Source organism: Haliotis rubra, unplaced genomic scaffold (genome assembly GCF_003918875.1).
Source record: "Haliotis rubra isolate DU_JTF1 unplaced genomic scaffold, ASM391887v1 Scf109, whole genome shotgun sequence".
NCBI lineage: Eukaryota > Metazoa > Mollusca > Gastropoda > Lepetellida > Haliotidae > Haliotis > Haliotis rubra.
The window spans coordinates 269,310-285,228 of record NW_025764992.1 but is presented as its reverse complement, the minus strand read 5'-3'; the positions used below and the strand labels follow the sequence as shown (position 1 = coordinate 285,228).

The 15,919-nt window shown below is 40.5% G+C and overlaps 2 protein-coding genes across 2 annotated transcripts in view; one reads left to right on the top strand and one right to left on the bottom strand.

Moving 5' to 3' along the window:
* The first annotated feature begins 5,419 nt into the window (after positions 1–5,419).
* LOC124283123 lies at positions 5,420–10,275 on the top strand. Its single transcript, XM_046719156.1, has 2 exons — positions 5,420–6,198; positions 9,564–10,275. The coding sequence occupies exons 1-2, from the start codon at positions 5,516–5,518 to the stop codon at positions 10,114–10,116; spliced, it is 1,236 nt and encodes a 411-aa protein (XP_046575112.1). The 5' UTR covers positions 5,420–5,515; the 3' UTR covers positions 10,117–10,275.
* A 474-nt stretch (positions 10,276–10,749) lies between these two features.
* Positions 10,750–15,919, bottom strand: part of LOC124283002 (carnitine O-palmitoyltransferase 1, liver isoform-like) — a 44,618-nt gene continuing 39,448 nt past the window's right edge. Inside the window, 6 exon segments of the mRNA XM_046719033.1 lie at positions 10,750–12,439; positions 12,584–12,676; positions 12,882–12,959; positions 13,082–13,270; positions 13,354–13,488; positions 13,952–14,142. Coding sequence (XP_046574989.1) covers positions 12,365–12,439; positions 12,584–12,676; positions 12,882–12,959; positions 13,082–13,270; positions 13,354–13,488; positions 13,952–14,142 — 761 coding nt within the window. The 3' untranslated portion in view covers positions 10,750–12,364.

Here is a 15,919-nt window from a genome sequence, read left to right as displayed (position 1 = left end):
AGTATTGGTTCTGTTGTCACCACAGTTAATTGAATCATCAACTTATACCAGTAACACGTTTATATAAATTTGCCAAAGGCGTTAAAAGTAGGGGTATACAAATCCCAAATATTCTGTCTATATGTCTAGACACAGTATATAAAGCCAGCCACACCTCTCAATACACGCAGCTAGGGAATAAAAACACTATCAAACATATACACAAGACGCGACAAGCCCAGCACACGTCGCAGTGTGGAGTGAGTCAACAATATCTTCTTTGCATGATCAGAATCGCCTGCTGGTTTAGTGGTACCTGTCGTAGACGGGTGTTAGCATGGCATAACTTCAGGGACGTCTGCAACTACTACCAGCACCAACGACATCGGAAACACTGTTGGCATACTACGGCGGTATTGGCGTTAAACGTGGAAGAAGCGTCACTTTGGATGTACCTATTCCTGGTAGCAGCACTTTAACAAAGGTAAATTGGTAAAACAATACAGGGCGAGTCTGCGTAAGGCTTATATGGATGCATTGTTCTGTATATATATATTCTGTCATATATATTTGCATCCTTATGCAACCATTGGCGGTGTGGTAGCCTGGTAGTTAAAACGGGTTCAATGTGTGAAGCCTATTTCTGATGTCCACGTCGTAACATTAGGGGTATGTTTCTGAAAGTAAACAATACAGAACACCACACAAGAATTACGTCCCTTGAACAGATGACGTCAGTTTCTGCATTCCCCCTGTGCCTGCTGGGTAAAATACTGTTTTATCATTTCGGTTTTATATTGGAGGTTATGTGAATTAAGACAGCGTTGTCTGTCACGAAAGTGAGTAGTTACGCCGCTTTTAGCAATATTCCAGCAATATCACGGCGGGGAACACCAGAAATGGGTTTCATACATTGCGCCCATGTGGAGAATCCAACCCAGATCTCCGGCGTGACGAGCGATCGCTTTAACCACTAGGCTACCCCATCGCCCCTTCACGAAAGTAATGATGTGACGTCGTCTGTGATCGTGCATCCTCTGGTATTAAGGGCATTATATCCTCACTCATTATATTGAGTCTATTTGATACTGAACTTCATCCGACATTGGAAGCACAGTACCACAAGCTCCAAAAGGCCCGTATGAGCACACTGAGATTTAACCGTTCAAAACTTAATTACAGGATGCGACTTGGTCTGACAGTTGGCCTATATGTTACCAAATACGTTACTATGTATGATATGGTCGTTATGGATTCTCGCCTTTTCATCATCTATTTATCCTACATATGTGTGAATACTGTGCCACTTTCGCTTCTTGTTTTCCTGAATTGGGTACCGATACAACATGAACTGTCGGGGAAAAGATAGACCAATGATCGGTGGTGACTGAGAATTAAACGAATGGTTATACAAAAGCTTATTTGATGCTGGTATTATAGTTTTGTTTGGGGCCTGCATTTTTTAAATTAAGTAACGTTTTGATAACATTTTATTTTGGGTGTCAAATCTCATTTTAAGCGTAAACTATTAAAAGCATTGAGACTACTTAGGGTTTGGCCATTTGATGGCTGTGGGATTTGTTTATATTTGGTTCCTCCTCCAATCTAAAGCGCATGTATGTTTTGAAGCAGTAGCACAAACATTCCCCAAACCACGTATTTTCACCAAGAGCAATAAATGCTTTTATTGAGATTGTGACTTGTACTGGCTAGAGTATACACAGTGGAGGGGTCAGGTGGTGTTGTGGGTGGAGCTGTAGGACAAACACAACACATGTAACTCTTGTCCGAGGCGGTTTGTACAATCAGATAATCAGGCGTCACGGGTCGCCCACAGCAAACAAGTCCTCGCTGATGACAGGGTTCAGCAAAAAGTGGGAATCAATAACACAGATGAATACATTATCCCTTCTGTGCTTAATGTGGTGTTAATGTCTGACCCTCATTATAAAGCGATCACGCCGTGAGTCGCCTCCCAGTGAGAGACCCATTAAGGGGTTATGTAGGACTTCTATGGAATCCATGGTGACTGCGAGTTATTGCTCTCGAACTCTGTACCTGAAGGACAACCACCATAAACTTTACTGCAGTTAGAGTGCTAGCAAAATGTACACAAGTTGTCCTAACTTTTAACATCGGACTCACTTCAGGTGAGAGCGGCTATAAGGTGAGAGTGTGCTTTGGATAAAAGGCTGATTGAAATGTTACCTGCCGTTTAATGACAGGTAACCAGGTGTTGTGTAGGTATAGGTGTTTGGTTTGTTTGATGTTTCATTTTATCGGAACTTGTACACAAGAGCAATCAAGGGGAGTATGTGAAGAATTGTGATGTTAACCGTTAAAACCCATCTACAGGATGTGAGTTGGATGAACAGTCGGCCTCTACGTCACCTGCTGCGTAATTACAGGTGAGCAGATCCAGCCAGGTGTCAGGTGTGTTGACGTTTGTTTACAATTTATTTCAGTGAAGCAAACTGATGGTTCGAAACGATATACTACTAATGCATGTATTGCGACAGACATTGAAATGGTGCAATCTGAAGTGCTGAATTTATTCGTGGCGGGTTGCAATATTCGTGTTCCCGCGGACGGTCCACATCAGTTGCAACGACACGCAAACAGACAGGAGGACATTGATGATTATAGTTTGACACGAGACTCTTCACCTTTCACGTTGTAGACATGGCTAAGTAGACATGAGAAAATGCTTATGATAGAAAGTCAGACAAACTATTATTTGATATAAGACCTACGACCATAAATATATTCAAAGCAAATGTTTTATATGACATTGCTTACATTAACGATTCCTGGTGTTAAACAGTTCGTTTACCTGGTGTAAATATCAGGCAGTGGTTCAAATCAGACCATGTTATTGTTCTCTGTGACTGAACGGCTTGTTATAGTGGGTTAGTTTCTACTTATAATAACATTCAAAGGTTGTGAAAAGGTCCAACTGTCTTCAGGGTTGTTAGGTGTATCATAAATTGATTTCTAATCATTGACCGTGTTAGGTAAATATGGTGCGGATTCCTTTGGGTACTCTGTGGTAATGAATTATCTGCAGCTATGGTGATGATTTGGAATTGGTCCTTAGCAATCTATATTGATCTTGAGGCGCGACTAAATGGATCGGGTGTCGATCACTGGATTGTCTGGCCTCGATTATAGAGACCAATTATAGAGACCGACATCACATTGCTGGGATATTGCTATTTGTCGTTACACAACAACCACCGTCAAATATGGCTATTTGAAAATAAATGAATTGTAATTTATTGCATGGCTAACCTAGGAAATGTTTTGTGTTTGTGTTTTTAAACCGACAAATATACGCCGCAGTCACTCAGGTCTCCTTCCTTTCTGACAACAGTATGGGCGAGGCTTTCGTGTTGGTATCAGCAGGTTTACAAATCAATACAAATTACTTCATTTATAATGGCAGTACGTTTTCGAGGACAGGGCAATTACATTTGCAGGATAAGATATGAAATCAGTGGCGATGACAATAAAGTCAGTGATGATAATATTTACCAGCCGTAACACTAGTCAGGCGTCAAAAAACAAGCCTAGGCTGGATAATAAAGACGACTTTTCACTCCCAGTTTAATAAGCATTTATGTTGTTGAAAATGTCTCATTTTGTTCATTACACAACCTGTCCCTCAACGGGACGATTCCAAGCGATTTCCAGGAAAAGGGCCCCTTCGCGCCTTGTGTTCTTGCGCGCCAAACAGTTCGGTTTTAAAACGCTTATCAGTCGTGATGGAATGAAGATAAAGCTACTCTGTTTTCAATTTTGCGGTCCTTTATCTTCTAATTTAAGACCGCTAAATGTTTAATTTAACACCTCACGCTTACGCGTTCGGTTTATAAATTACATTTAGCGGTTTTAAATCAACGATAAAGGACCGCAATATTGAAAACAGAGTAGCTTTATCTTCTAAGTGCATCATAAGCGGATGGAATGAAGTATCCTTGGTCTCGGTTGATGGTGGGCTTTTGACGTTTGATGTGGATGGCTTCGGTGAACTTGCGTTTAGTGAAGTCTGTTTGTTTGTTAGCGAGAATGGTGATGTCAGACCACTCTATTTGATGATTGGGGCTTGCTTTGATGTGGTCGGAAATGGCTGATTTACTGTCGGAATTGGTAACAGAGGTCTTTCTGGTTACCTCCTGCATCCAACTCCAGACCACTGCATATATACAACCTACCCATACGGATCAGTACATCCACTACAACTCCAATCATCCACCTAAAGTTAAGACCGGCATCATCTCCACATTAACCAGAAGGGCCAAGAACATCTGTTCAACTAAACTACAAGATGAAATCGAACATCTCAAGAAAGTCTTCGTAGAACTTAACCACTTTCCATCCCAAATAGTCAACAGAACCATTGCTGCAACCCTGTCACCTCCTACCAAAAGACCCAAACCAGATTCAGCCCCCATCAAGATATCCATCCTCTACATTGGCAAACCGTCACATCAAATCAGCCGTCTCCTAAAACAACAAGCTGGCATAGATACCACCTTCTCCGCGTCCTCCATCCTTAACGACATTCTCCATGCCAATGGAAGAAAACCAGCCACCGTCAAGAACAACAACCCAAAATGTGTCATCCACAAAATAAACTGTGATTGTGGGCAGAGCTACATAGGCGAAACTTCCCGACCCATCAACACCCGAGTGAAAGAACATCAGACCTCTGTTACCAATTCCGACAGCAAATCAGCCTTTTCCGACCACATCAAAGCAAGCCCCAATCATCAAATAGAGTGGTCTGACATCACCATTCCGCTAACAAACAAACAGACTTCACTAAACGCAAGTTCACCGAAGCCATCCACATCAAACGCCAAAAGCCCACCATCAACCGAGACCAAGGATACTTCATTCCAACCGCTTATGATGCACTTATCCACCAAGCCCAATCTACTGTATAAACTCTGCTGTATAAACATCTCATTATTATTTGTACATCATTGGCTTCCACGCCTGTCCTTTGTCTGTCTCTGGCTTCATCAGCTTTCTGCCTAGCCAATTATATTAATTATGTTGTTTTTTTGTTACATTGTTACATCCAGTATATATATACTTCTCCCTTCTACATGTTCCATTAATGCTTGACAACGGTACAAGAATCTGTATCGAAACGTCCCACTCACGAATAAAAAGAAGTTGTTATCCATAACGTTTGTTCTATAAAGATACAATGTACTACAATTACAACCTTGTTCAAAAGTACTTCAGTATGTGTTTGCGTTTAAGGATTCTGTTTAATGTAAAGAGGTGTAAACGTGATGTTTTTTAACGTTTTCTCTCCATTTAACGTAAACAAAATATATATGACTTCTAGAACGATACACGGTGTTTACTATTCGTCACTTAAATATGACGTCACAATAGTAATGCCTCTATGACGTCACACCATTGTCGCAGTAACATATAGTAGAGAGGATCACGGTGTTACGGGTAGCTAGATATGAGGCTGTTGTCGTTCTTAGGCATGTAGTCTACGTGTTTGTTACAGATGCCGACGTCCAGCCAAGCCCTCATCCTCATCAAGACGGACAGTGGGCGGCTGTCGAGCTTCTACAAGACCCGAATCACGCCAGATGTGACCCTACCGCTGTCCCGGGTCAACCTGACTGGAGACCCTGCTGCCCGTGTCCCGTATACCAGCAGACCAAAGGGGATGGTTCACAGTCACAGCGAGCCATTCACGCCAAGCAAACCCCTTGAGGGTGTAACAGTTAACGGTTTCCGTGGGGTGCTGTCCTTCGACCCCATCCTGAAAGCATTCAGGTGGCAGTTGCTTCCCGACCCCACGGATCGTAAGGTGGGTGTTCCTGCACCGTGCAGTAACCAAACGTCTCCGGATCTGGACGAGAGTCATGTGAGGGAAGAGGTAGTGCTTACCAACCTGGACGACCCCCCGTCACCGATTCCCCCATCCCCCGGAGGCTCCATCGACAACTCCTACCGTCGGCTACTCAATCTCGGCTTCCCGACATCGTCATTTCGGGGACTGAACCCATCTCCGAGCCTAGAGCCTTGGGATAGCGGGATGTCGGGGCTCGACCTCAGGAGAGCCGCCTCTCACAGACCGATCACAGGCCGGGGACGCTCCCCAGAGCATCTTGCCGACAGACACATGTCAGCTCCAAGCATGGACGTTCAGTCTCGATTGTCACGGGATGATCGTGATCCAAGGTAGGTTCAGATGATTCTTCAAACGCCCGACACAACAAATATACCGAAAATACAACGGCATGCAAATAATCGAATCAGGGCCAGACAATCCAGTGATTATGAAAGCCACGGCTCACGCCGTCTGCAGCCAAGAACAATACTAATCCATCCATAGATCGACTAAGGTTACCATACACAAGACTTATTGGGGACCAGTTCTAACCGGTTCTATCTCGTATAATATACTGGGAACCACTGACATGACACCGAGTTATCCGTATTTCGAGGTTGGCGGAGTTCCCTTATTACACCTTAGAATATGATTCCTGCAGTCAGAAGAGTAATGTTTCGTTGTTGTGTGGCTGTTACTACGAGTTCTGACAATTGTTTTGTTTTTGTTGACACATGACAATTTGTAAAATCTCTGACAACATTTCAGTGAATTTTCAGCAAAATCGTGAGTAGCAAGAGACAAACACGTGACACAAAGGTGCCAAGCATCCTGCACCATACGTTCCCCACTGATCTACCTAACATTGTCTGACTCAAACAATTGTACGCGTCTTGCCCTTAGACCTAACCACGTCGTCATATGAGCGAAATATTCTCAAGTACGACGTTAAACCCAATTCCACCACCACCACCTTAGACCTAACCTACACTTACATGTTTACAGATTGTGCCTGGCTGTTTGTTTAACGCCACACCCTGCAATATTCCAGCTCCATGATGTAAATAATCTGGACCAGACAATCTAGTGATTAACATCGTGACCATCGATCTACACATTTGGCATAAACTAACATTCTGGGTAACACAGTAATGTTGTGTGATATAACCCACTCCCACTGCGACCGCCTCCGTGGTGTAGTGGTTAGAGCGTCCGCCCGGAGAGCGGAAGGTCGTGGGTTCGATCCCCGACCGCGTCACACCAAAAGACGTTAAAATATGGTACTTGTTGGTTTCTGCCTGGCGCTCGGCATTAATGGGTACAACAAGGACTGGTCGGCTCGGAGTCAGTATAATGTGTCTGAGTGGGGTATTCATGCTTCACTGCGGCATGGTATCTCAGTGGGCTAGCGCTATAAAACCAGCTTCAGTCTGGGCTAGTACAAGCAGCCGCACATACACATACACACGCATGCACGTCGTCATATGAGCGAAATATTCTCAGGCACGACGTTAAACCCAATTTCACCTCACCTCACTCCTACTGCCAGTAAGCTCCTGCAGTTATGGGCTCCAAGTTTCACATCAACACCCCGATCCCCTTCCATAGGTCTCAGTCCTCTCCGCTACCTGTATAATCACAGCGACATGGGAATTGCCTTCCAGGAATGACACTACTGAAATAAATACTACCTAAATGCAATACCACTAACGGACTTGTACATTACCTTAATGTTTAACACAAACGAACTTTTCACTGCTTCCATGAAAAATGCTAACGACATCTGTACTGCCTCAATGCATTAGCTAATGACATATCTACTGCCTCCATGTATAATACTCACGGAATGGAAAGGTAGCCTGGGTTAAAGTGTTCGCTCGTCACACCGATAGTCTGAGTTCGAGTCCTCACATGGGTACAATGTGTGAAGCACATTTCTTTTGTCCCCGCCGAGAATGTTAGTAAAGGCGCCGTAAAACCCAACACACTCACACACACTATAATACGAATGGCCTGTTTGCTGTCTCCATGTAAAATATTTACGGCATATTCACTGTTTCCAGGTGTAATACTTACAGCATGTGTTCTGCCTCCATGTATAATACTAACGGCACATGTACTGCCTCAATGTATAATACTAACGGCACATGTACTGTCTCCATGTATAATACTAACGGCACATGTAATGGCTCCGTGAATAATATAGGAACGACATTTGAACTGCTTCCATATATGATACTAAAGGCACAAGTACTGCCTCCATGTATTATACTCACGACAAGCGTACTGGCTCTATATATAACTAATGGCATGTGTACTCGCTCCGTACAGAACATTATCATCAAAGTATCAGTGACTCCATTTATAACACTAACGGCACGTGTACTCGTCAAAATTCATTAAATAACTTGTTGCCCAAATCTAGTAACGTTGTTCTTCTACACGCTTTCATTATGTTTGATTTCTACAATAAAGCCTAAATTATCTGGAATAGAAACCAATAAACGTACGTAACAGTAAAAGATCAAAATGTAACTGTAAGATGAGACAAAGACTTCCAATGGGGTCCGGACAACAGATACTATCTAAAGCTATCAATGTATAAATGGGTAATGTTTGTAACGCTTTGTAACGCCACCTGTATTGACCTGTATCTAAAGTCAAAAGTCACAATTGATGCTCTCTGATAACATATCGCCCAGTAGTTTCTCACTCCCGCCTGTAGCTCGCTCAACCAACTGACGGACACAAGGACCACAAGACGAAAGATAGCAATTCCATCTGTAGCTTCCAGGTACCAACTGTCATGGAAACCAGACTCCAGCACCACGCCCGAGCACCCCTTTGCGTTGCCTCATCGTCGTTACCACGTGATCTTACCTCCGATTGAGGAAAGGAAGCGTAATTTGTTTGGGTCAAGGTCACGTCGGACCCGACCTGCAAGGTTGGCAGTGATTAAGACGTATTATACTGCCAGTCCATGTAGAAATATTGAATGTTGGTGAATGACATTTGTCGCTATGACGACCTGGCGTATTTTATTTTTCTCCTATATGAATTGGTCTGCATTGATTTTGTCATTCATAAGGTGTAACGTTAGTCCGTTATAACAACTTGAACAGAAGCCACGATCTGCGCCCATAAAGTGGACCACCTGTGGCAGAATCCGTATAGTGTGTATTCAGGCGTCGGTTAGTCAGGATGTGGGTTAAGCTAGGTCAAATTCATGCTATGGGGCTTATTGTTATGCATCTCACGTACAGCAAGCGCTTTGTGTCGATTCTGTCAATACTACCGGCACGGTACGACGACCCTTCAACATGAAACAGATTTGCAACTTATCATTTATATCCAACATACAACACTTCTTAAACTTCATTTATGTTACGTCTTGTTTATAATAAGTATGTTTTCACACTGTCGTGCGGGGTTGCGAGGTTGCGGTGCTGTGAACAGTACTTCAGCCATATCATGTTGTCCTAGGAAATTACAAAGTGACGAAGGTCAAAGACGAAACCAATGAGCATGGTAATGTGCTGACAGAACGAGGATATCTGGCAGCCCGGTCTACAGCCTCAAAGTAAAAAAAACGATCAAGAGAAACGTTAAACCCGGAAAGATATATATTAATATTTGTTGCGCCTAAGAACAGCTACCCCTGCTTCCTTAAATATTTCAGGACGTTTATGATGAAACTATTAATCTTGTGTTACAGATCAGACAAAGACGTCACACCAGAGCTTTCTCCAAGCAAAGAAAAGGCGTTCATTGACAATGTCAAGAAGGCACAGAAACGGAAGAAATCGAAGTTGCCCTTCATTCGCATGCGGCGAGAGTTGCCGCCACCCGCACCAAATGCCTTGTGTTTCTGTCTGAAGAACAAACGTAGCTTCTCCCATGAAGAAATCAAGACGATTTTAGAGAATCAGCTAGGTACCTCCATAACAACCCTGATGTTTGATCCCCTCTACGTCCACCTAGGAGTGGAAAATACCGATGGTGCCTGTCTATGGGTCTTCTCACTAGCAGATGACTCGCTCAGAATCCACTTACTGCATCAAGGTATAATATTCGAAGAAAACCGTTTGCGCGTGCGTCGCTATGACGACGTGTTGTTCGATGAACATGAAGCTTACCGCCTGTACCGCAGCGTGGAAGAGGAACATCAACGTCTGCAGCTGGTGCCATCACAACGGCGGCACTCACAAAAATCGCTGGGGAGTGAGCTCAAGATCCAAAAACATGTTGCCTTCACAGGCTCTTTTTGAATTACCGTTATGTATTATCCTTTAATGGGTCATTAATCACTTCATATTTCAGGTTCTGTTGAAAATGTATGAATGTTGAGTTTGCATAAAGATTTGTAAATGTACCTGTTCAACCAAAGTTCTATTGCACTGCATCATTATAGTCCCTAATCAACACAATAAAAGTATGCTATTCGTACTTCATGTTTTCATGTTTATCTAAGATCATGTCTCACATGAGGTGCCTCCCTGCACCTGCGATTGTGGGGATAAAAAATTAGCTGAACTTGGGGGCCCCATGTACTTGGCACCCATTTATAAGTGCTGGTGTCATGGTAACTTGAACCAGGTAGTAAAGTTGTCTATCAGATCTGGACCCCTGGGTTACTTGCACTGGACCAGGGTTGCACAGAGACTTAGTTGCTTACCTGACAGAAATAGTCAGATCAGTAGATGAATGGTGATATAGTTAAATTTGCTGCCAGAAATGGGCATCACACATTGTGCCCCTGTGGGGAATCGAAGCCAGGTCTTCAGTATGACGAGCGAATGCTTTAACCACTAGGCTACCCCCACCCTTGAACAAGATGAAGTGGCCTGATGGAGACATTACAGCAGCTCCATCTACTCCATACCATACAAACACAACACAAATGACATAGTACACCATTTTATTTTCACAAAACTAGAACCATCTGTTTTTTCTTCAATAAATTAACTAAAATCACCTGCCTCTAGCAGAAGAATAAAATTTGTACCATTGCTAAAACAGTGCATACAAACAGAAACATACATTCTGAACATACAGATGACGATGATGGTAAGATGTTAATGATGATATGAGAGCCAGTTATCAGAGCTACAACTGCTTGTTACCAAAGTTGTTCTCATTCCCATCGGTAACAGGGTCACAGTTCTGTAGTATTTGGATAAAAGAATCTGTCTCAAAGTTTGTTCTATTAAAAATTCCTAAAATGGTTAAAACATGAACATTTTAGTTGTATTTTTAGGTAAACAATATGAAATATTTTTGTCAAAATTGATTTTAGAATATCCGGAATGAATAAACTTGATGTTTCCTTAAAAATATGTACATTTCAAGTTTCACTTAGACACTAATTTGTAAACGTATCCTGATAACAATGATATTACATCTGTATTTGTTATCCATCTACCCTCTCTTGGTACAGGAAGTATGATAAACATGAGATCTATCGAGACACTCCACAGTAGACAGTAAACATGTGACACCTAGCCATCAGGGGTATCATACCTATTCCCTAATTGATTATGCTAACCCGATAACCAAAATGAAGGAAGAGAGAAACCCAGAGTTGAGTGATACATTATGCTATAAATAATGAGTGAACACTCTCACTACATCACACCAATATGTACAATTGAAACATTTCTTTTTATAAATACACAAATGATTTATGTTAAATTTTATGTGTTTTCATAAAGAATAAAAGTAAAATTTGAAACGTAATTCAGTAAACTAAAACCATGACTTTCAAGATAATATCTGTATGAAAATGATAATTTAAATGATACACGATAAAATGGCCATTAAACTATTTCTTTGTTAAATATGTCACATTTAAAGGAGCGACTCTCATGCCAGTGTTGATAAAATTATAAATGCAGGATGTTAAAACTGTGATAAAACGTGCCCGGTTTCATCAAAGCCATACATATTTGTGGCTAGTTGCATAAGCCATGGCAGATACATCACTTTCAACTTACTGGGATAAATAAATTCCAGTCCTGATGGCTATAGCTATCTATGTATGACAGAAAAGTAGCACCAGTTGGGTGCTGGTAAGTTAGTAAGAGTTAGCTCCCCTGATAGGGCAACATGCCATCTGAGAACCAGTTGACACTGTTAATTTAAGCATGGCACATATCTCAAGACAGGCGTTACTGAAGATGCAGGATATTTTGGTAAATTGCCAACTGTCACATAAAATAGAATTATACAGGATGCATTGAGTAAAAACTTTGCATTTGATGTGCACGTTCATAATATCCGCCAAACCATATGGTTTGTATGACAGCAATGATAAATGTAAAAAACAGTTAACACATAAAATATAACACCTGTACATCTCCACTGCATCACAGTCAAACATGGCTCTTCAGATCTATCTCACCTACACACACTCTGACCCCACCTGCCTATCAGGGCATTTCACGTGGGCCACGTGGTTGGCTGGTGTGCGGTGTGTCTAGGTATCTGCTGGACGTCTAGCTACCTGGTTTACTCATGTCAATCCTCTTTCACGAACAGCGCTCGCATGTCATTGAGGGACCTCCTCAATTCAATGCCAAACTTCTGAGAATTCTGTAAATATGAATAAGAAATTGATAATCTTCTATTCATCTAAACTGCCCACTACAAACCTGTCACACATAAATCTTTTTTGAGAATTATACAAAGGAAGATCTGTTTCAACTATCATACAGATTCTCTCAGTCTAATACTTACAGTAAGTGGACAGGACTTCTTGGAGGATATATGGAAGAAGATAGTGTCCTCTCCAGCCACAACATACGATACTCCATATCCATCATCAGCAACCTGTAACATGAAACACATGTAATAAATACATCTCAAATACATACAGACTTTTACATTTCCACACATCTGCTCTTGTATTTGGCATTGAAAGAAGAATACAAATATTTTCACATATCACAGAAAATTCTTTTCTGGCTTGCCTTCAATGTAACAGCATTAGAACTAGTTTATAAGGTGCTTCAAATATTCAAGTAAGTTGACATACCGGCCCAAAGCCACCTCCTGCACAGATTCTGTCTGGGAATTTCTTCAGGTCCAGCTTGTCTGTCTGCTGGTGAGGAGTCTGCAAACAACACTCACATTTCAGTCTCCACATGTACACACTCTTATAATGTCCTTAGGTTTACAATGCTGACAACATAAATAAGGCATACTCCTGGCCCACCTGCACATACACATGCTTACCTGACTTGTGGACAGCCTCCAGGGCTCACTGAGAACTTCAGCCAGGAATGGAGAGTCAACACCAAGGTATTTAGAGACGACATACAGACAGAAGAGATGCCTGTCAATACCAAGTCCGGTCATGCACTCCCTGTATGCATGCTGATGAACCTCTGCTGCCTGCTTCAGCAGGTTGATACGCCCAGCATTCTGGAAAGCAGAAAACACTAATTATCATCTATTTCTTTATAGGTTCTGGGCACTGATATAGCAATATATGTAACTGCACTTACAGTGTTATTCTTGTCATCCATTGCTCTCACAAATGCACAGGACTCCACAGTGCATGATCGGACAGTCTCAGTCCGTCCTTCTCTGAACAGTCGGGTCATGGAGGACTCGTAGGTAAGACAGAACTTGTTGGTAGACTGTAACATATTCAAAAAGTTTTTAATGAAACCCACTGCTTTAAAATGTTCCTAAAAGGATATTACAGATTTCTAACTGAATGGCAAAGGAAACTGTACTTGGCATAGATATTTTACTCTGGTATAGGAGCTGCAACCCTAGATAAGATTTTATCTCGTGGTTGATATTGAGTTTTAGAGCAAGTCTTTACCATACAATGCATTGTGTGATTGAGTAAATGATGCATAAAGCTATAGTAAGCAATATCATAGTAGTCTGGACTGATCAAACCAGAGACTAAAACTCTGAGCAACAATTCATGTTTATAGGTTGTAACTACACAGGAAACAGCTTAAGTTACAGAGCCTAATCACTCATTCACTTAAGTTGATTTTGTAAAAATTTCAGAATAATTGAAAAAATTCGCCACAGGGTTATACGTGAACTGAAGAGCTATTCCAAAATCTTGTAGAAAAGGCCTACCCTGTGATATGTGAGCTGCAGAGCCATCTGAATGAAGGCATCAGGAGACACTCTGCACTTCTTGATGAAACCTTTACCATAGTCTTTGAACATGAGCACATTGAGATCAACATCACTGATGATCTGGCGGGCAATCTGCAGGCTGTTTTCTATCACTGAGTTTGCCTGTAATTGAATGCAACACATAATTACTGATTGTCATTTCTGATGAGTAAAATTGATATTTTATACTTATCCTGACTCATGCTCTTTTTGCTTGTCTTCTTCTTCTTCAAGTTATATTTCTGACATAGTGGAACACTTGTATCTCCCTAATTGAAGCTCCTTCAATTTAAAATCACTAATTAGTATTCACCACGAGTTACCTCCCTTTCCACAAGCCTTCGGGCGAGGGAACCACCTCCCTCTACCCATGTGCCTCACTCTCTCCTCATATACTGAGCCCAACATTTGAATTTACAGGGAAATCCAAAGTGTTATTTGGGGAGGATGGGAGGGCTGACCTCATGAGTCAGGATAAGTATAAAATATCAATTTTACTCCAAAAATTACATATTTTTCCTTATCCTGACTCATGCTCTTTTGCTTGTAGCATCCTACACAGAACGGAGGTGGGAATATCTAATACTTTGGATTTTTAATAATTAGTGATTTGAACTGTGATGATTGTAATAACCCTATGGGAACTTCATAAAGGCACTGAACTGATGAATTCCTGCTGCTAACTTATCAGCTGCCATATAAAAGGTTATTACCATGTACTTATTATGATAAAGTATATATAACATTAATACAATGCTTAAGACTAATAGACTTAAGCTTGTTAATATGCTAGTATAAACTCCTTAGAGTTTGTTAGCTAAAATACTTTAAGATATAACATAGTACTAAGCTTAAGATATGATTAAACTTAAGCTAATTATATAATAGCAAACTCTTTAGAGTTTGTTAGTTAATATACTTATATGATATAGATATAATGCTGAGCTTAAGATATGAATAAGCTTTAGCTACATATATAATAGCAAAAACTCTGTAGAGTTTGTTAGCTAATATTGTTATAATAATATATTTTTATAATATGAGTATATATACTCTGTAGAGTTTGTTAGCTAATATATTTTTATAATATAAGTATAGTACTGTGCTTAAGCTATAATTAACTTAAGCTACATATATAATAGCCAAACTCTGTAGAGTTTGTTAGCTAATATATTTTTATAATATTAGTATAGTACTGAGCTTAAGATATAATTAACTTAAGCTACATATATATAACAAAACTCTGTAGGGTTTTGTTAGCTAATATATTTTTACAATATGAGTATAGTAGTGTGCTTAAGATATAATTAACTTAAGCTACATATATAATAGCAAAACTCCGTAGAGTTTGTTAGCTAATATATTTTACAATATGAGTATAGTAGTGTGCTTAAGATATAATGAACTTAAGCTACATATATAATAGCAAAACTCCGTAGAGAGTTTGTTAGCTAATATATTTTACAATATGAGTATAGTATTGTGCTTAAGATATTATTAACTTAAGCTACATATATAATAGCCAAAAACTCTGTAGAGTTTATTAGCTAATATGTTTATAGTGTAACCATAGTACTAAGCTTAAGATAAGATTAGACTTAAGCTAAATGTATATAGCAAAATAAACTCCTTAGAGTTTATTAACTAATATACTTTTATGTTAAAAACATAGTACTGAGCTTAAGTTATGATGAAACTTAAGCTATATATATATAATAACAAAACTCCGTCGAGTTTTTGTTAGCTATCTGCCTTTATAATGTAAACATACTGCTTAAGATATGATGAAAACTTAAGCTAATTGTATAATAGCGAAAACAACCCTTTAGAGTTTGTTAGCTATGATATAAACCTAGTATTGAGCTTATGAAGGAAAACTTAAGCTACATATATAATAGCAAGAACTCCGTAGAGTTTGTTAGCTAA